Source organism: Puntigrus tetrazona, chromosome 7 (genome assembly GCF_018831695.1).
Source record: "Puntigrus tetrazona isolate hp1 chromosome 7, ASM1883169v1, whole genome shotgun sequence".
In the NCBI taxonomy this organism is placed as follows: Eukaryota; Metazoa; Chordata; class Actinopteri; order Cypriniformes; family Cyprinidae; genus Puntigrus; species Puntigrus tetrazona.
The window spans coordinates 2038979-2061861 of record NC_056705.1 but is presented as its reverse complement, the minus strand read 5'-3'; the positions used below and the strand labels follow the sequence as shown (position 1 = coordinate 2061861).

At 34.6% G+C, this 22883-nt stretch overlaps 1 protein-coding gene and 2 pseudogenes across 1 annotated transcript; all 3 read right to left on the bottom strand.

Moving 5' to 3' along the window:
• Window positions 1-54: 54 nt before the first annotated feature.
• LOC122349152 (39S ribosomal protein L42, mitochondrial-like) lies at window positions 55-1089 on the bottom strand. Its single transcript, XM_043245099.1, has 5 exons — window positions 998-1089; window positions 714-777; window positions 509-593; window positions 257-420; window positions 55-167 (listed from the first exon to the last, which is right to left on the bottom strand). The coding sequence occupies exons 1-5, from the start codon at window positions 1071-1073 to the stop codon at window positions 122-124; spliced, it is 435 nt and encodes a 144-aa protein (XP_043101034.1). The 5' UTR covers window positions 1074-1089; the 3' UTR covers window positions 55-121.
• Window positions 1090-4739: 3650 nt separating this feature from the next.
• On the bottom strand, window positions 4740-9332 carry LOC122348914 (annotated as a pseudogene).
• Window positions 9333-9681: 349 nt separating this feature from the next.
• Window positions 9682-22883, bottom strand: LOC122349154 (annotated as a pseudogene).

Genomic DNA, 22883 nt, shown 5'->3' with positions numbered 1-22883 from the left:
TTTATTATGAGTGATAACAAATAAAATTATAGTAAACAATACATTAAACCGATAGATGAATGAAGGGTTTATTTAATGTGAAGCAATACATAAGGAACATTAGAGAGGAGAGAAAAAGCATCTATCTGTCTTTGGGTGGATTTGGGTTTCTGCGTCTGGTGTGATACCTGTAGTGAAAACAGAAGCACAAACCAGTTCATTCAACTGAAACCATGCAGACTATGTAGTTTTTGTCAAGCAGAGAGAGCAAACTCACTGTCCGACGGGGTACCAGCGGTGTTTGGTGGTGTAAAACATCTTACTGAGCTCCTCTATAGTCGGGGCCTGTTTGTTATTTAAAACGTCTTTACCGAGTCTGGCTTTGAGCACCTGCTCATGGGTTTCTGCATGATCACTGATAGCGTCTGGCCTGACAATCGGCTACAACAAACAAATAAAAAACACAAGCACTTATGCACAACATCTCCACAAATCAGTCTTCTGTACTTTCACAAACCACCACACACACCTGTGTGAGCTCATAGGGTACGTCTTCTGTCGGATGATAACACACTATTGTGTTTCCATCAGATGTCACTGCGATTTCCACATCACTGAAATTAAAACGATACATTTTAGATAAACAAGCAGATACAATGACACTTTATCTGATAAGGGTAAAGTGAACAATTTAGAGTGCACATATGAAGACATTATGTATTGGAAACACTGACTTGTTATCGTTCAAGGATGCACCTCTGATAGTAGATTTGTTGCAAGACGACAGAAAAGTTCCGGCTGAAATTGAAAACAACACATTTAAAGTCAAAGCAAATACAGACCAAAACGGCGCAAAATCATTTTCATTCATGAGGTCTCAAGTTTGTAGGTTATACAGTACACCACAGTGCTACACCCAGGCGACGTTTGCAACATATTTACAGTAGTTATGAGTACAAATTCATATTATTTATAACCAAATGTGAGTATTCATTATTTTTTCATTATGAGAGCTCACCTCTAAATTGTATATTTTTGCTGGTGTTAACACGAATAAACAGGCTAGCCAGCCTGCCGATGTGACCCGACGCCATGCTTTCTGCAACAGAACTGTATCAGTAGAAGGGAAACGGAAGTTAAAGGACATAGCGGCTCAACAAAGACATGTTTTGCAACGTCCTCGGACTATATTTTTTAAAAATCCATATTTTTTCTATATCTTTGTTGTGTGTTTTGTTTAGTTCTGTTGTTATAACCCGAACTGTCTTAAAATTCGTCTCAAAATATGCCTTGATTTTTAACGTACTTTAACGAGGAATTCGCTTTTTGAACTTTAGAGCGCCCTCTAGCGGAACTATTACAGACAGTGCGCTACATAAATATTCTTCCGGGTAAGAAACAATCCACGCCTGTGGCCCTTCAGGCCCCACTGCTTTATTGAATAGAAAATAAACATATATATTTTTTATTAATAATACAATTATTTATATATAAAATAAATGGGCACCTCGCAGCCCAGGAGGAAGCGTTAAACCTTTTGTATATGTAAAAGTAAAATATTTGTTTCGTTAATGTGGTATCATTATTACATTGAGCGCCCTCTAGCGTCCTAAATATTTAGTTTCCAATTTCCCAACCTAACTATATTAAATGGACAACCAGAGAGCAATCAAATAAATCACAAAGCCTTTCACTAACATTTATGAAAACCACTGGAGGGGAACGAAACTTCGCCATAGAGATCGTTTTATACAAAAGGTTCAAATAAAACCATGGATAAAATAAAAAAAGGAATCATTAAAATAAATGTCAAAATTGAAGTCTATTAGTTTTATTGACTTTTATGAAAGAATGTTTTAAAGGGGCAAAAAATAAAAATAAATTTCAGCAGTACCACAGTACGCCACTGGAGAGCATCGTTTCATTCAAAATGGTCAAATAAAATCATGGATAAAATAAAATTTAATCATTACGATAAAATACAAACTCCAAGTATATTTTACTGACATTTAAAAAAGATAATATTTTAAAAGGGCAACAAATAAACTTATCAACGCCAGCAATACCACAATACGCCACTGGAGGGCAGCGAAACACCGCAACAGAGATCGTTTTATTCATTATGAAAAAAAAATATTTATTTTATGATAAAATATAAAATGATGTAGCCAATTATTTATCATTAAAAGTTCTAAAATACAAAAAAAAAAAAAAACTTAAGCCAGCTGTACCGTAATACGCCACTAGAGGCACTACCATTGAGATCGTTTTATTCAAAAGGGTCAAATAAAATCATGGATAAAATAAAATTGAATCATAACGATAAAATACAATCTTCAAGCGCATTTTACTAACATTTACAAAAGATAATATTTATCGGGGCAAAAAAATATATCAACGTATCAACGCCAGCTGTACAATACGCCACTGGAGGACACCGGCATTGAGATAGTTTTGTACAAAAGGCTCAAACAAAAATGAGAAAATTAATCATTAAAATAAATTTGAATATTGAAGCCTATTAGTTTTATTGACGTTCATGAAAGAATATTTTAAAGGGCAAAAAATAAATATAAACTCCAGCAGTACCATAATACGCCACTGGAGGGCAGTGAAACACCGCAACAGAGATCGCTTTATTTATTATGAAAAAATAGATTTCTTTTTTTTTAGGATAAAATATAAAATGATGTAGCCATTTATTTATCATTAAAAGTTTTGAAATAAAATTTTATAAGAGCAAAAAAACAACTAACAAAAAAACTTAAAAGCCAGCTGTACCGTAATACGCCACTGGAGGGCACTATCATTGAGATCGTTTTAGAAAAAAAAGGCTCAAAACCATGGATAAAAATTGAATCATTAAAATAAATGTCAATATTGAAGCCTATTAGTTTTATTGATGTTAATGAAAGAATATTTTAAAGGGGCAAAAAATAAAAATCAACTCCAGCAGTACCGTAATACGCCACTGGAGGGCAGTGAAACACCGCAACAGAGATCGCTTTATTCATTATGAAAAAATAGATTTCTTTTTTGTTTTTTAGGATAAAATATAAAATGATGTAGCCATTTATTAATCATTAAAAGTTCTGAAATAAAATTTTATAAGAGCAAAAAAAAACTAACAAAAAAACTTAAAAGCCAGCTGTACCGTAATACACCACTGGAGGGCACTACCATTGAGATCGTTTTGTCAAAAAAGGCTCAAAACCATAGATAAAAATATAATCATTAAAATAAATGACAATATTGAAGCCTATTAGTTTTATTGATGTTAATGAAAGAATATTTTAAAGGGCCAAAAAACAAAAATCAACTCCAGCAGTACCACAATACGCCACTGGAGGGCAGTGAAACACCGCGATTGAGATCGTTTTATTCAAAAGGGTCAAATAAAATCATGATTGAAATAAAAACCAAATCTTTAAAATAAATGTCATTATTGAAGCCTATTAGTTTTATTGACGTTTATAAAAGAATATTTTAAAAGGGCAAAAAATAAATATAAACTCCAGCAGTACCATAATACGCCACTGAAGGGCAGTGAAACACCGCAACAGAGATCGCTTTATTCATTATGAAAAACTGATTTTTTTTTTTTTAGATAAAATATAAAATTATGTAGCCATTTATTTATTAAAAGTTCTGAAATAATTTTATAAGAGCAAAAAAAACTAACAAAAAAACTTAAAAGCCAGCTGTACCCGTAATACGCCACTGGAGGGCACTACCATTGAGATCGTTTTAGAAAAAAGGCTCAAATAAAACAAAATAAACAATGAATCATTAAAATAAATTTAAATATCAAAGCCTATTAGTGAAAGAATATTTTAAAGGGGTAAAAAACAAAAATCAACTCCAGCAGTACCGTAATACGCCACTGGAGGGCAGCGGAACACCGCGATCGAAATCATTTTATTCAAAAGGGTCAAATAAAATCAGGGATAAAATAAAATGTAATCATTACAATAAAATACAATCCTCAAGCATATTTTACTAACATTTACAAAAGAGAGGATTTTAACGGAGCAAAAAAAATGTATCAACGGATCAACGCCAGCAGTACCACAATACGCCACTGGAGGGCAGCGGAACACCGCCACATTGAGATCGTTTTAATTCAAAAAGGGCAAATCGTGAAGAATTAAAATTTACGGGAAAATAAGCGTACCGCAATACGACCCTGGAGGGCAATGAAACAGAGATCGCTTTATTTATTATGAAAAAATAAAATGCATAAAAATATTTTTTTTTGGATAAAATGACGTAGCCAATTATTTATCATTAAAAAAATCTGAAATAAAACTTCAAGAGCAAAAAAAAAAAAAACCTTAAAAGCCAGCAGTACCGTAATACGCCACTGGAGGGCAGCGAATCCCCACAATAGAGATCGCTTTATTCAATAACCATTTGAGAAAGCATTAAAGCAATTTGTTTTTAAACAGTGACAGAAAATTTTGAAATACAGAATAAGACGAATGTCTTAGATTCCATAGTTTTATATTGGAAATTACCATAATTATTTATACACTTCCTAAGAAGAAGAAATATGAAGAATATGGAGAGAAATTTCAATCATCCTTAAGATTCCCTCAAAGGAAAGCGGCTTCAAACATTTGTCAAAGACAGCAAAGTTCTGATATCTTTTCAGAAGATAAATCTGTTCTGCACATTGACAGACGCTGTTCATGTTATTCACTCCAAGCACTGCTCCATTCTTCTTCTGGTCTTCTGTGTGTCAATGATTTAGCCTCAGGTTATGCCGGTGTTTTACGAGACATCCATGACACCGCTTCGATGCTCCGGATACTGTATTCGCCACCAAACGCGTTCCCGGCTGCCAAAAGCCTCAGCGACTGGAAATAAAACAGATTACAGTTAAGAAACCATAAACCCACACAGATCCTGGACGACGCGCTAAGATTCTGACCTGCAGCGACGCCACTAATGTCCCAGACGCCGCAGCCCGTCCTTCTGTCCTCCAAACGCATAGACGAACGGCAGATCTGGACAACAGGAGCCGCAGAACAAAACACCCTGACAGAGAGACAGAGTCGTGTCATACAGCTTCACTAGAGAGACGCTGGCGTGTCAGATACGCACCATCTTCATGTCTCTGGAGTGGATCAGGCTGGGTTTGTCTCCCATGATGTCCCAGACCTTCACGTGTTTATCCGCTGAAGACGTCACCAGACAGCCGCGGACCTGACTGCTCAGATCCATCCCTGAGAAAACACCGCCACGGCTATTATAATCAGACACAGCACTACTGATACACATTTCAGTTTAAGTTTTGGTCATTTTTTTGCAGCTTGTCATTTTAAATATTCATGTTTTTTCCCTCAACTACAACTAAAACAAATGATAAATTGAAATGAAACAAAATAAGCTGATATAAGCTGACTTTTTTTTCTTCATAAACATGTTTTTTGTTGTTATTTTACTACTACATATTACATTTTTTGTAACTGAGAATTTTTTTTATAAAAAATATAAATCTAAAAATTTAATCTTAATAGTTTAGTCTTAATCTAATAAATCTTAAAAGTTATTTTAGTATGTAATTGATATACTATTATATGTTGGAAATGGATTTTATGTTTCAAATATTTAAATTTTGTTAATGTCATGTCTGTTATTTTTACATAAATGTTTTTGTATTTCAGTTTTAGTTATTTCAAGTTAAAAGAAACAAACATTTTGCCATGGAAACTAGCTGAATGTAACTTTCACAATTTTATTATGAATTGTTTGATTATAGTTTCTATGATTTATTTTTTCATTTTAAGTCATTTAAGCAATTGTTATTTTATGTCACATATATAATTTGTTGCATTTATTTATTTATTTTAATTTTAGTTTTGAGCCATCGTAGCTCTTCAAGTTCAGCTAAATAATGATGACAAACGTTAGCTTGGCACTTAATTGAAGTAACCTTTTTATTCCCAAGTAATGAATGTTAATGCGATTGCGACTGACCTGAAACTTCTCCATCGTGAGCTCTGAGTGTAAACACAGGTTTATCCGAACGAGCATCCAGACAATAAATGAAGCCGTCCTCTGTACTCGCCTGCAATACACATCTCTCATTATTCCAGGTCAGAGTTCAAAGTAAATCTCAAAGTGAAGACTCGTCTGCTCACCAGGAAGTGACACGGAGTGAAGTGATCCCAAACGAGGCGCTCCACCTGTCCACTAAAGCGCCAGATCCGATGGCTGTCGTCTGGACTGCGGCAGTCGTACAGGATCGCAGACCTGTGACACACAGCGCTCTGATTGGTCAGGCTCAGCTGTGCTGCGCTCTGATTGGTCGAGCCATTTCTACATCATGACCTACTTGTCATATGATCCGCTGATGAGAGTTTGAGCCTCAAACGGGTGAAACTTCAGCGTCTGAACCTGCAAAATTAATTAATTATATATATACATATGCACCTAGAAAACAGTAAAAAATAAAAATCACAACTTTTCTGTATTTATGATCAATTAAACGCAACCCTGAGCAGAAGAGCCCTCTTCAATCAGTACCTTATCTGTGTGTTTCTTGAGGGTCGCCGCTGGTTTTCCCTTCTCCATATCCCACAGGATCACCGACTCATCCGCAGACGCGCTCGCTAGAACATTCCTGCAGCAGAAACACTCATCAGACTCCGGCGATGGCAGAAAGAAAACGCTCAGCGGTCTCACCTGACCAGTCTGTTCCAGGACAGATCCAGCACAGCATCCGTGTGTCCGTTGACGGACCCGGCCGCCTTCAAAACACAGACACATAACACTTCTGAGCCGAGAAATCACGCTGACATCCAACATCATGACACTGTGCGGCATTCAGAACTAACACCTAACTCAACACGTTAATGACAAGACAAAAAAAATTTACAAACAGGCACCTTCTTATTTTTCTTCTTCCAGCAGAAACACTCATCAGACTCCGGCGATTTTTGCTGCCGAGTGAGAAGGCCGGCTCCAAACAGTCCACCACATCCAGATCCCAGACATCTATCACGGCGCCATGTTCCCCACGGCGCCACCACATCGTAATTCTGCAGCACATTTTATTTTAGTGATCATTTTATTTAAAGCAACTGTCTTTTTGTAGTTTCATTTAATTAATAATTATTAATAATAATAATAATAATAATAATAATATGAAATTACAAAACAAAAAAAATTCAGACTAATCAAATATTTTCAAAAATATTTTTATTATCAAAAATAAATCTAAAATGTAATTTAAAAATGTAAATGTTCATCTTTTTGGCATTGGCCGATAAGTCAGACACTTTTATTTTGACAGCACTTTCAGCACTTCCTATTATTAGTAACAGGATCAAAAGTATACATCTTCCCATTGTACAGATTTTTTTAAAAGTCCTAATTATATTTTATAATTAATTTTCTAATTATTTATTTAGAATTTAGCAATGATTCTTTAAAATAAATCTCAATTTCAACAAATAATCATGTGATTTTATATATTGGCTATCACAGAAATCAATATCGGTCTATTAAGATTATGTCGCAGCACGATGCTTTCACTTTGAAAATCGGCTTCTCCACTTTCTGTATCCTCTTAAGCAAATTTCCTACTACACAAAATATTTACATACATATCTGATGAGTGAAATTCAAATGTTCACCTTGTCCTTCCTCTGGATTGGGGTCAAAGTTCAGCCACTCCACACAGAGCGGATACGCAGGGAGCAGGATGTCATGATGCACATACAGAGAGTCTTCCTGGGAGTTAAACACTGACAAAACAAGCATTCAAAATCAGACGAGCCTTTCGATCCAGATAATAATAGAGTATCTCAATAACACCGCTTACCGTAAACCTCCAGGTTACAGCAGTCTTTCTCAGCCCGTCCAGCTAGAATCAGGTTATCTGTGGATTTAATCTGAAAATCCTCCCGCTCGTACTGGTCCTACAAAACACAGCTCACATCCATCAGATAAACTATAAAATGTTATATATTTCAAGTTGAATGTGTTTAGCGAGTCTTACGGTGTCTTTGATGGTGATGTATGGATCCTCTTCATTGGTGCCAAACACTGTCAGTCCCGCCAGACTGTCTCCAAGATTTGACGTAGCTAAAAAAACAAAAAGTGAATGCCTGCCTCTTGATCATCAACAAATATCAAACCGGTTTTCTTCTCACACTCTTTCTGTCAATTACAGAGAGTAACAATCAGGTTCTGGTAGTAAAATACCATTTATTTTCTCCCTTGGTCAAACCTGTTAAACACAACTCTACTGTGAGCTCAGAGACTGTTAATCAGTTGCATATGCTTTTGTTAAATCCATCAGCTCATATTATTTCTGCTTATTTATTTTTAAATAGCAATGCTTCACAATGGAAACCCTGGTGATATACTGCATTACCCTGTAATAAAAATTCCACCAATGAGAGGGTCTCAGCAACCCAAAGCTCCGCCCACTCACATGAAGAGCAGCGATAAACGCAATATACTGTTTCTATATTTACACAATTCATTTTTAAATATGTCATTTTAGAACTCGCTATACGCTTTTGTAAAAAAAGGCATTAAGTCTTAAAAATAATAAATAAATAAATGATGAGGCTGCTGCATTCTATTGGTCAGGCATACAGACAAGCCCGCCCTAATCTCACCCCATTGGTTGAGAGTAATGAGTGACTTACACTTTTTGCAAAGTATTTATTAATAAAAGTAAACACGTCATAATTTGAAGCCAGATCAATTAAGCAGGTATGACATACCGATGTCTTCTTCATCATAGTTTTCCAGCCCGTACTCTGCAAGCTCATCCTCTTCCTCTTTTATTTCTTCAGTAGCAGAGACGGAACAGCTGATGCCTCTTCACTGACATCTAGACCACTGACCACACCTTCATCAACCTCCTCCTCCTCCTCACCACCGGGATCACTGGAGAAATGTGAAAGTTTAATAAAATTAACCTATAGACATCATAACGCTAGGTGGGCAGATTTCATTCGGATATATTACTGTTTTTACTGGCAAAAATCTTTGAAATGTAACGAGTTTGAACTCGTTATGAAACAGTACTAAGCGATTAAAATCTCACCCTAGCTCCTCTTTAGCCTCCGATATGATACGTTGTAGCTCCTCTTTGTTCAACTCAACCTGTAACGATTATTTAACTCCAGTTAAAACCCAGACACGTGTGCGATTTCACAGAAACATGCGGTATAAACACAATCACGTGACAAACTCACTTTATCCGGTGTTTCTTTAGCGACTCCGTGCTTCACCCATCCGACACACGTTATTTGAGAACTCATGGTTTATTAGTATATATTTAGGACGACAAAACAACACACGAGGACTGCCTGAGAAGCAAACGGCACTGCGACGCGCCCCGATGACGTCACACATGCGCCGAGGCACAGAAATAAAATGTCCCAGAGCGGAAAGATGCAGTTCTTCTAAACATGCAAGTGTACTTTATTTAACTCCAGTTTTTATTTAGTTTAACCTGATGTACTAAAATAACTAAAACGGAAACACCAATCAATATGATTATATAGACTATAGATTATAAAATCCTAAAAAAGACGAAATGATCAAATTACTAAAACCTTAAGACAAAATGAAAAGCTTGTATTTTACGTTTACTGTGGTAAGTAGCAAGTAATACAGATAGATAGCAAATTATTTAAAATAATGCATGTTTCCTGAAATTATGTAAACATCATGTACATCATCAAATATTTATTGTTTTATATAAAAATGTTGAGGTCGATATGTGCAAATAACATGTACTTGTATATGTAAACATTGTATTTTACAAATTGGTAAAAAAAAAAAAACACTGGTAATATTCACAAACATACAGAGCATGATGTCAGCTGACCCAAAACAATATTAATAAAAAACTTAATTTATGGCATCTTATGCTCATATTATTATGTGCAACTGTACCATGGTACAATGATACTATCCAAAGTAATACCTTATTACCACAATAAACCTTAATTATAAACACCACATTCAGCTAAACAAATACCATAGTACATGATTGTCCAAAAAACATGGTTACATTTTTTGTTAGTATAGGTTGATTAAAAACTAATTAAGTGCTCTGCTTGTTTTATATAAACTCCACAAAAAATTATTTGTCAGCATAATACTTATAATAAAAATATCTTTAATCGTTTTACCAGATTATGCACAATAGTTCAATAAAAAGTGGTTTATCTGGTTTTGATAATATATAATATTTAACAATATGCATTGAACAGATTGTCAGAGCCTGTAGATTTTTAGTGGCCATCCACAACAAACTGAAGCTTATATCCCATAAAGAGCAATTTCTGAAAATATTAAACTTAGTGGTTAAACATCCTGCTCCCGTTTTCTCTGCAGCAAGTGAATATCCTCATTCAGACACCATCAGTGGCTGCTAAAATGAAAATGAATATGCAAACATTCTCGGTTGTGTTTGAGGTTTAAGTCTGATATGGGCTGTGGTTCAGGCGACGGATGTCGTTTCAGGTGTGAGTTGGCATTTTAAGGCTTCACAGTTTCAGATCCAACTCTGGTTCTTCAATCTCGAGTAGCAGATTATCAGTGACAGGTTTCATGAGCTCCTTAAACTGTTTGATGTTGGTTTCATGCAGGATGACCTCGTCAGGTAACGCTCTCTTTTGATCTGCTCCTTCAGAGCTTCCGGCACATCCGGGATCATGTAAGACAGCATGAACTTGGTGAAATAAACAATGTGCTGTGAGAAGAAGAAAAAACACATATTTATAACAGATAAATATAACAGATGTATTAAGATATCATTAGTTGTATATCACATCTAGTAACTTACTTCAACCACAATCATAAAAGCCAGTTTGGCAGCAATAACGTGCCAATAATATATGTTGTGCTCATATTGATTGGTATGACTGGGAGGATTCCTGAAATCACGATATCTGAGAACATAAGAAGAGTCGTATAATATATATCCACAGTCACAGTTAAAGAACAACAACTGAACTTGAACAATGCAGTTTTGTTTAATAAATAAATAAAATAAAAAAATATTTAAAAATATTTATAAAATATTTTTTATACAAAAAAAAATTATATATATATATATATATATATATATATATATATATATATATATATATATATATATATATATATTTTTTTTTTTTCACTTTTCTAAATTACCATGTTGTTTATTAAATCCCAAATAACCAATTCATTCCCTAATAAACATGCAGAAGACAGCTTGAAGAGAGACAAGCTTATAAAAGAATAAGCAATTTAGCATAATAATTGAGCATTTTATTGCAGTTAAAAGCTGGTTATGTTTTACAAGCTTACCTGCATGTAGTAATGTTTCTGAACCAGTATGGCTTGATGCTTTCCTCCGGTCTGCTGTTAGAATTGAAGTGGTCAATGTCGAAGACGGACAGCGAGCTGTTGATGAAGCCTGTCATCGTGTGGTAAGAGCCATCTGAATAAGGACTGACAGAAAGCGCCCAGTAGTAAACCAGCCGAGGGATCATGTCAGAGGTGAAGGCAATGATGGCAGCCTGAAGGGGAAAAAACCAGAACGTGAGCTCATTTACACAAGATGCCAAAGCAACAACTTCCTCTCAACCTACGTTTGTGGCCACCGCTAGAATCGCCACCCCCTGCAGGATGGGCTGCCAGGCGCCGATGTCCTGGGCCTTTTCTGGAACGACCCGCCGAAACTGAGTCGTGATCTTCCAGGCGTCCACGCGGATTTCACACAGGTTGTTAAACAGAGCCAGGAGAGGAGCCAATGGGAAGGACGCCACAAACAGAGTCACAAAACCAAACTGGATCACTGCAGACAAATAAACTGAAATATTACAACACCAAAAAATAAACGTGTTGCTAATTTACTCCACCCGAAGTTAAGGTGACTTAAATCAAATTCAAATTTTATTTGTCATATACACATACATACATGGTACGACATGCAGTGAAATGTTTTTTACAACCGTCCAGCATCGGAATAGAAAAAAAAAAAAAAAAAAAAAAATATATATATATATATATATATATATATATATATATATATATATATATATATATAAAAATATATAAAGAAGAAGTGTACAAAGTATAAAAAATAAAATAAAGTATAAAATATAAAACATAAAGTGTTATTAAGCATATTTTCAGGTGATTTTCTGCTAAAATCTGTGTCTTTTGGTGATTCATAAAATGCAAGTAAATGGCTACCACCCTCCCAAAAAGTGTGAAAAAGGCACCTAATAAACTGAACATTACTTACAGCATTATCATGTAATGCAAAGCCTAAAGCAAACAGTCTGGAGTGATGATCGGTTCACAAACAAATCACTCTTTTAAACCAGTTCTTTAAAGTAGGACTGAATCAGTCTGAAACAGTTCACAACTCAAGCAGCTCAGATCTACAAGTTTCTCAATTTAAACTTTATTCATTTATTTTGGTTCTCATTGTTTAGGTAAGCCGATGAAGACTACTTTATTACTTTTATATGGTTTAGACATATAAAACATTTACATTTCACATCAATGTCGAGTGCTTTGGTCATTTATTTGTCTATATGTGATGTCATTGCATGTTTATGTAAACAAAATTGAATCAGTTATCTGAACCAGTTCACTGAAACAAACTGTCAGAAAAAACTGGCTTAGGAAAAAAAACAGATTTTCCTGTTTGCTCAATTCTCTCAAAGTTTTAATAATGTTATAAATTATATGCAGTTCCTTGCACAGACCAATTGTTTCGCTTCATGCCTTAATATATCATAAGGAGTCAAGGGTATTAATTAATTTGATGTTGACTGATATGCTTGTTTTGACTCATAAAGAGCCGATAGCCATTGACTTGCATTTTAAAATCACCAAGGACCACAATTGTAGCTAAATATCTTATGCACTGTTCTGCTAAAGAAAAAATTTACCTATATCTTGGGTGGCTAGCAGGAATAATTTCTAGCAAATACAAATGTTTGGTAAACTATCCCTTTCAGATAACTGTGTTGGTAATCAGCAATATTTCATGGTTCATTTGTGTGTAAAGTCTCACCCATCTCCAGATATTCATAAAACAAGCCAAGCTTTCCTATGGACTGGAGCTGATAGTCCTGTTCCCAGCGAGGAATCACTTTCTCTGAACCCACCTGGGTGCAATGACGAAAATATCAGATTCTTCACCCACCTAGAAATACCAATGATGATTATTCAGCGCCGCTTTTAACTGTGCCAGTGGCAGCATTATTTTAGTGTCACTGAGATATTAGAATTCTTAGAAAGTTTAGTTCAGATTTTTGTTTGTTGATTCAGTTAACATTTATTTTATTTCAAATAAACTATAATAACCTTTATCAGGGCAGATAGTAAATCAATAAAAGACAAAAACACACAACATAATTATTAAAATCTAAATCTTAATAAATACTTTACTACACCAACATCGGGTCTCACTAAAGTATTAAACTAATAACGCCTTTTTTTTAAGTTGAAATCACAAGTGAAAGCACAATTGCTAACAGCTACATACAAAAACTTCATAAAAAGGCCCAAAGCACATAGCAAAATTAATAAATATGATAAAAAATGTTTCCACTCACTCAATGTTTTCAGTAGATTTATTAGCTTATTCTAGTCATTTTATCACATTACTGTCTTCCACTGTCTAATGTACCTGCATTAATCTACACATGAATGTTGTTTGTTTTTCCAAACATAGGTTGACAGGTTGAATGATTTTCTGTGATAACGTCACTTTGAGGTTTGTGTGGGAAACTCACGGCAGTAGGACCTCCTGTATGTTGTTCCAGATGGCCTTTCCTGTCATAATGATGGACAGCTGTGTGGTCAGTTCGGTCAGACAGCCACCGGGATCACACTGAACACAACATTGTACATGTCACATTCGAGGAATACAGTTGTATATCAGTTCATGCAAAGTTTTCAGCTCACAGAAAAGTCTCACCTCCTCGTTGCGAACATACCAAACCAGTAGACGGGCTGCCCGGATAGCCCACCACCTTCCCTTTGAAGAAAGCGATGTAGAAGCAGGACGAGTAATAGTTCACAAACTGAAAGAGGAACATCTTCAGCGTCAGGCTGTTCTCGTACTCTGTTTTGGTCCAAAGCGGCAGCTCTGAAACACAGAGAATGAGCGTTCATGATAAGCAAGTCAGGGTTTCCTTAAACACGGGTTTGCGAGCTAATAATGAATCAAATGATAAAATGACAAATTGCAAAAACTAAATAAAGAGTTTTAAAATAGCACAATATTTTATTTGTTTACCTGCATGCCATGAGACCTTTAACTCGCATTAGAGAAACATGAACATGCAAATTATTATTATTGTTATCAAAAATTAAATTAAAGAAAAAGTGAATGGAAATATTGCCTGTGCAACTATTTTAAATTGAAGTATTGAAGAAATAAATGACTAAATAACAACTGAAATAAAAATAAAATCTTAGTAATAATATTTAAATAAAAATAAATATTAAATGCTAAAGATTTAACTAAACATATTCAAGTAAAATAAATATAGTGGCTTATAAATAATACAAAAAATGCAATAAATAAATTCTTTAAAATAAAAATGAAAAAAAAAACATGCTAATCAGGGTTCTTTTTGTAATGGAACATAAAATTACTAAAAATATTTGTAAAAGAAAAAAAACTGTTGACAAATAATTTTATTACTATTTTGAGTCAGATTTTATTTTCATGTATATTTTAGTTTTTATGACTTTTATGTTAATGTAGATAATTTTACATCGAAGTACTAAAATTGCCAACTGCAAATAAATGAAAAGTAAACATGAACTAATAAAAAATATAGAATAAAAAAAAAGGTTTTGAAAACTAATAAAAAATGTTTAAACAAAGAAATATCACTAAAGCAAACATATTGCTATATTAATAAAAATGTAATTATTACATAATAAATAATATCATTCAAGCCTATGTTATACTTTCCGTGTGCTAGGGTTCACTATTGTCCACGTGACGTAAATATTGTCTTGGAGAGGCTCTGTGTGGACATCTGCGTGCATCACATGTTTGTTTACTGTTCAAGCCTGTATTGAGCATGTATTGAACATGCAGTATTTCGTAGTATAAATACAAGGAGTCCAGACTGCCCACTTGGAAAGTATAACCCAGGCTTCAGAGGGATTCAGCGGACAAAAACTGATGGGAATCAGCAAAGTAGTGCGCAGTGAAAGGGTCACTTACCAAGTCTGTGATCCAGATGGCCACTTTCTCATAGACATTGTTAAGAATCATGATGATGATGAAGCTGATGATGGAGGCCGTGATGGACGTGGCCATCTGAGGGGTGACATACTCTTTGAATGGCTCCAGCTCCTTAGTATACTTCAGATCAGAGCGCAGCTTAGCAGAAAATTGATGAACATCGACAGGCGATACACGATCACGCCACCGACCACCGACGCTATGATCAACAGAACCTACGACAAAACCATCGGGCAGACAGATGATGCTTTAAAGCTTTTTACATGTGTGATGTGATATCAGAACACGGCTCTCACGAAAAATTAATTTTTTCCCCATTTTTTTAATAAAATTTTTGTGTTTTAATTATTTTGTGCACGATTAGATTAGACTACATTTTTTTAGATTTTTATATATTATTAGATTAGATTAAGAAATTATTCTTAATTCTGTGTTTTCCTTTTTATTTTCTGGATTATATTTTAATGAGTCAAAAAATATAATAATAATAATAATCATCAGACATAAAACATCACATTTTTATAATAATTCAATAAAAATTAAATAAACCCTTACATATTTTTTTTTTTTATTTTTTTTTACAACAGAGGTACTAAACAGAAGTTTAATTCTAAAATCTTGGATATAATTATGGATTATAAATTTTGTTATTATTATATGGAATACCATGGCATTATTACTTTGTGTTGATTTTTAGATGCCCTTTTAAATATTTAACTGCATGTACAAAAGAGAAAGCTCAATATTACCCAGAATAACACAGTGCTGATGCCACACGACACTCTCATGCACTTCCCGCAGGCCGTGTGCGGCACCTTCTCCTTCTCCTGTACAAAAACACACACAAGCTCTTTGTTAAATAAAAACAATTAATTGATCTGAACAGAGGCGCTGAATGCACTGAAACTCATGCCTGTGTAACAGGGTTCACTCTCTCATAGGTGCATTTGGCCTCGTGATTCGGTCGAGAGCTGTTCCTCCTGCTGAAGAAACTCCACCGTGTCCCAGTCGTGCTCCAGTTCGGCCTGATAGCGCTTCCAGAACTCCAGAAACAGAGTCACTGTCAAAGGCAACACATGTAGCATCCTAAATGACAAGATACACAACGGTACTGCACTACAACATTACAGTAATACCCGGATTAAAGGGATCATGAACAACATCTGTACTGTTCTCTGGGGTCCACTTATAGATTAAAATAAAAAAACATCATAATTTAGAAGCAATAGGCTATTTTCTGGCCTTTTTTTTACTCTCTGAACACTCAGCACATATGAAACGATCTTTTAGTTACTATCTTTCTGAAAATCCTGCTTCGAACTGTGCCTTGTTTGTACATAAACCCGCAGTAAAATAACAAAGGGCCGAGTTCCTACTGACGAGGTCAGGCACTTGATGACTTATTATGCTGAAAGATCAAGAGATATTTGGCTTCTCAGTTCATGACCCCTTTAAAAATAAACAATGCATTTCTTACAGTATTCATTCAAATTAAATTAAACGTGATTCAAAACTAATAATGAAAACTATAATAGCATTAATAATACAACTTAAAGTATGTTAATATTTTCATTTTTATGAAAATAAATAAATGGTTTAAAATGACAAATCTAAATTAAATTAAATTATGAAAAGCTTTATTTGTCACTGTTATGCAAAGTGTTAAAAAACTAAAGATTTTAATATATTGATTCATTAAATATATTAATTCAGTTTGCAAAATTGTTTATTTTAATTTCATAAGGTTTTGCTAAAGTTGTAGAGTTGAAAAGTAGTTTTTTAAAATAATATTTTGAATTAATTTTCACATTTTATAATTTCCATTTTCATTTTTGTTCGATTTAGTAACTTTGTGTTTTTGTCATCCTTAGAAATTTTTCTTATTCATTACATACATTAATATAATACATTTTTAACATAATATAATATAATTTGTTTTTAGTTTGTTTCACTTGTTCATTCGTGTTAACTGTTGAAGGTAACTAATGTCAAAAAACTATGCCTTAATGTATAATGTTACCAATGAAACAGCAAAAGCTTTGTTGAAACTACAAACATACTTATGCAACAGAAGGTTTAACAAACATGAGCATAAGCTGCAATGTGGAGCAGGCTTTCTGCCAGCAGACAAAGATTTGGAAATATTAGCAGCGTATGGCATAACTCACCCCAAACAGACATGAAGATTGCAAACACTAATGTCCCATAGTTATCGAATATACACAGTCTCTGTGGAGGAAAACCAATACAGAAACACATTTTCAGCTTCAGAGCATTTCGCAAACCAAACAAACAACAGTTAAATCTTAGATCAGACTCCAAATCCCACAATCCTCAGAGGGCAGGCTGTGGGTTTGTGTGTCTCTGACTCACTTTAGATGACTCACACGTGGTGTTCAGCCTCCAGTATGGACATATTTTATCACACTGCGGACACATAACGATTTCTCCACCAATCTGAGGGTCACACACCTCTTTGCTGCCAAAAAAAGTGTTATAATCAGTCAAAATAAAAAAAAAAAGCATGAGCCTTTTTCAGGAAGAACCTATTTTTTCCCTAATACAAACTGCAATAAAAATTTTCTTTGTTTATTTATAGGGATGCAAAATTCTGCTGGGTATCTGTAGGTATAAAGACCCAATTTATACAATGAATTACTATTACATTTCATAAATTTTATATTTTATATTTTTTTGTTTTCTACTAACAATAGTACAGTACTGTTAGAGGTATTCTGTATTTATACAAGGTATTTTAATACACTGTAATTTATTTAATTTATTTGAAGTTTTACTATTTAGCTTTACTTGATTTTTAATTTATTTATTGTAATTTATTTAATATTCAATTTTGGCCAACATTTTCTTCATACATAAATAATGCTATATAATAATAGAAACAGCAAACATATATATAATGTTTAATAGTAATAATACTGACAGTTACTATATTTTTACTAAATAAAAATTATTATGTAATTTAATAATAACATTAATATTTCACTTTAATTTGGACAAACTTTATTAAACTGCAGTGATGCTGTACTGTTAGAGGTATTATTTATTTATTTTAATACAATTTTATGTCATTTATTATTTTTTGTTTTTATATTTTTTAAGTTTCTGACCAAATGTATTATTTTTACAAAAAAAATTACTATTATAATTATAATTGCTATTATATTTTTTTACTCAAAATAAAAAAGTCTGCTGTACCTCCATGTGCTGCTCTCTCTAGTCGTGTATCCGTATATGAAACAACCCAGTCCGACTGCAGCAGCAAGAGTCAACATGACCGTGTAGAAACCCAACCAGGCAAAATAGATGCCGACCTTTTCACCAAAATACTTCCTGAAAGCAGAGGAGCATATTAACAAGCTCATCCGTCCAGAGGAGACCAGAAGAAAAAACAGAAGTGTCATAAACACATGAACACACCTGATCAGATCCAGCGGCTGCATCTTATAGAAGCTCTTGGGATGAGCCCACTCATTATACAGCAGAAAGCGCTGTTAGGGGCAATCCGGCTCTTTAGATTTCACATTAAATCTGCACTGTTACAAAAAAGTAAATCGATAATCAGTTATCACTTTAGCTCCTCTATAGAACAGTGGCCAGAAACGTGCAATTCTGGAAAAACTTCTTTTCACTTTTTCAACACCTTTGTTTTTCCAAAGAAAAAGTGATATGACTTTATCTTATAGTATTCTAGACTGATCAACTGAATGATAGACACTATCATGAATGATAGACACAACAAAGGTGATCTTTTTGCACTGCCTGTAGATGATCATAAATAATAAACAATAAACATACAAACATACATTTCACACTGGGCCGTGATCTTACAACATTCACCTGATATCACATTTTCTTAAAAGAAGAGAAATAAAACAAGAACGCAGAATTTGGCTTCATCCACTGTTCCCACTGCCTCCATTAGTTGATGCTTATTTCATTTCAAGTAAAAAGGTTTTATATATATTTTTTTATTGTTTACATAATATGTGTGAATGTTTATAATAAATACAAACACATACATGTATAAATTTGAAAAAAAAAAAATTATTTATACATTGTTTCATGTCAGATTTTCTTTTTAAATTGTTCTTCGGTGCTTTTGACATTTCATTAGTGTGTTACCAACATTTCATTTTATTTAACCAGCACACGGACAATACTTACATCATGTAAGGGATACGCAGCCTTGTACACGCCTCCATCCAGCAGCTTACTGATACCAAACTTCTTCACGTTTCCTTTAATGTCATACGGCGCTCGGCAGAGGATGTAGTAGGCCTGAAATACACAGCATATCAGTAAAACACAGCTGAACAGTGAGACACACAGCAACTCTGAGCCGCTCAACGCACCATTCTGCTTCTCATGGCCGGCGTGAAGAACTGCTCTCTATCCTTCATGCAAAAACACTTGAGCTGGTCCTTCCTGAAAGGAGCCGTGAAGTAGTCGGGCTCCTTGGCGATGACGTCCTCGCTGGGGTAGAAGTGGTGCGTGAAGCAGTTGTACGCAGCCGACTGTTGAGCCAGATCGTTGGCCTGAATGGGCAGTTTGATGTGCAGGACTTCAGCGTAAGTGCACAAAACCTCAAAAGGCATGTGCACTTTCACATAGACGAGCTTCGTCCATTACCTAAAAAACAGAAGGAGGAAACTCTCCCATCAGCGCTACAGGAAGATGTACGTGCCGTCAAAACAATAACATTCCTGCAGAACATAACAGCAGGTTCAGACAGGACTCGCAGTATCCTTCCTGAGAAGTCCATATTTACAGGTAAAACCGATAAAAACCAGGCACGAGGAATGCAGAAACAAAAAGAAAAACATCTCTACAGAAAGATGCTGTGCGATTAAATGACTTACGGATTGTGTCGCCTCCAATTCCACACCCATATTCATCAGGCTTCCTTCAAAGAGCTCTCTGCGTCTCATCTGGACAATAATTGAGGAAAAAAGAGGCAATGTAGATAAAAAAAGATTTTGCATGTGTAATCAAATATCACACATTAATATTGTTGGGGGGTTTGGTGGTATACTCCCTCCGTGAAATGTTAGACTTACATGTGTGCATTTTAAGATGTTTTAAGGCTCATAAATCGGATCATAATATAAACTTAAAACCAAATTAGTGGGCAGTAGTAGCATAAAGTATTTTTCATCTCAAACATGAGAATCAAATTAAATGTGAAGATATAGTATACAATAGGGTGATCATACGTGCCATTTCCCAGGACACGTCCTGGCCAGGATTTCTATATCGCCTCAAATATCTACGTTTTGGCTTTGTTTGCGTGCAGACTGATCGATTTATGACATTGATTCCTTGTTTTCAAAACACTCTCAAGGTACTCTGAATCAAAGCAGTACAAAATCCTGGCAAGGACGCACGCATCCTGGGAAAATGGCAAGTATGGTCAACCTAGTATAAAAAAATACAAAGGTCCAGACCTCGGGGACTTCAGTACTGAGTACGGCCCTGATTATGAACATTCCTTTTCTTTTTTTAACAGCAAACAACATTTTATAAAAACATTTAAAGAGCAAGTTTTTTTTAGAGAGAGCCAAAGGACTTTGGGATTTAAAAAAAAAAAGAATTTGCCATTCTGAAACATAAAGTTTACAAAACTGTGGAGTTTAGCATTTCTATTCCAACTTTCTTAATGTGGAAAAGAAACTACGCTAGTCATTGGCTCTTGTCTTCTTTTTTAAACTGTGTATCTTACGAACTATCCCTTTAAAATAATTGTTCAGATTACTTGTAAAAGGTCAGAAGATGAAGTAAATGAATGTGTGAAAGTGACCTCGACTTACTCTTCTCTTCATAACTGAGCGTTTTTTCTCAGATACATTTTTAGACTCATACACCAAAACAAAGTCAATCCTTCTCTTTCCATCGTTGAAAAATAGTGAATCAGGGTTACCATTGAATTCAGCCTGTAAACAGAAAAGGGATGTTATAGAAAGCTCAAAATCATCTCCATTTAGTGGCGCAAAAGAACTAAAAAGTCATAAAAGTTCCTTAATGAACTGAAATACTTTAGATAAATGTTCCACTAATAAACAATGAAACTTGTTATGAACTTACAATGTGTGTGTGTGTGTGTGTGTGTGTGTGTGTTTTGTCTAATAACATTGTCCTATGTTTTTCAAGGTGAACTGAAAAGAAACACACCCGTTCCACTTTTGGCACAGCTTGACCTTTTTGGCATAGATTTGTATGTTGGCAACTCTTCAGAATAAACTGAAAAAAAAATAATAATTACAATAATGGCAGCATTCAAAAGCCAAAAGTGTGATTTTTTTTTTTATCAGCTGTTCGTTATTCTGGCGGCACCCATTCGCTGCAGGGCATTCATTGCTCAGCAAGTGATGCAATGCTACATTTCTTCAAACCTGTTTCCATGAACAAACAATGTCATACACACGCTGGATGGCCTGAGGGTGAGGTGAGGGCATTGCTTTAAACTGAAGCATCAAACATTGTTACACTCAAACTAATCAAACTAATTCACACACAGCATGGGAACACTTTGGAATTCTCTGATTTGATGTTTACTCATAAGGGAAAACCCAACCAAAACAAACCAGCCGGAGAGCAAAGCATAATGGGAAAAAATTTACTCAAGTCAGATGTTGCTTGACTGAGCGGAAAAAGTCTATAGCAACGGCCCAAAACAGTCTGTACAAGGAAAACTCATCTGTCCAGGAACATGTGACGCCTCCACAACAGACTCCCATTCCGGCATGGGAAATAAAACCATCCATAAAACACACACTAAAGCAAATCCACAGAGTATTTCAGACTTTTCTGGTTTAGATACATGTGTGCATACTGTTATCGATACTGTTATATATATATATATATATATATATATATATATATATATATATATATATATATATATATATATATAATAATAACTGTTATTACTACAAGAATTATATAAATTCATGTAATGTTTTGACTTTTAGTGCATGCATATGCAGTTAAGCAACATCTTTCACGTAGGCCTTTGTTGTTGTTTTATATGTCACTTCAGAACATTCTGAGAACATTCAGAACTAAGATTACCAAAATGTTTACAAAACGATACAATGTTCCCTCGAGTGTTCACATAACCAAGAAAAGCTTGTTCAGGAAACATTAAAAAAAACATTTTAAGCAATGTCAGCAAAACGTTCTTAAGAGTTTATTTTTTGTTAGCAGGGTAAACATGACTGAAGATACACACAATAAACAATATTACTAATATCACTTAGGAGATAGTTCAGATGCCCATTTAGAGGACAGTGATGAGATATACAACTGGTTAGGTCGTGGGTTGTTTTTTTTGCGTTTGTTTCTTTTGTTTTGCGTTTTACATAAATATTCACTGCTTATGTTGAATTATTTTGGACGCATTATGTATGTTATCTCTAAAATATGAATTCTGATAAGCTCAACAGACCTGCTGGAGAAAAAAAGAAAGTCAAATGCCCTCTTTTTTCGGAGTCTTGTAAAAGAACAAGCTACAAAGACAGGAAAAAACAAGTAAAGATGCTGAAACTCACCCAAATCTGTCATCTCTATGTCTCCGTCCTCTGCTTCTGAGTCCAGCTCAAGAATGTCATTGTCTTCTGCTTCACTCATCTCTGCGACT

Coding starts and splice junctions, on each gene's coding strand:
- LOC122349152 (XM_043245099.1), bottom strand. CDS start 1,073: ATGGCGTCGGGTCACATCGGCAGGCTGGCTAGCCTGTTTATTCGTGTT. Junction 778..997: donor CAAAAATATACAATTTAGAG/GTGAGCTCTCAT, acceptor TTTCAATTTCAG/CCGGAACTTTTCTGTCGTCT. Junction 594..713: donor GCATCCTTGAACGATAACAA/GTCAGTGTTTCC, acceptor TTTTAATTTCAG/TGATGTGGAAATCGCAGTGA.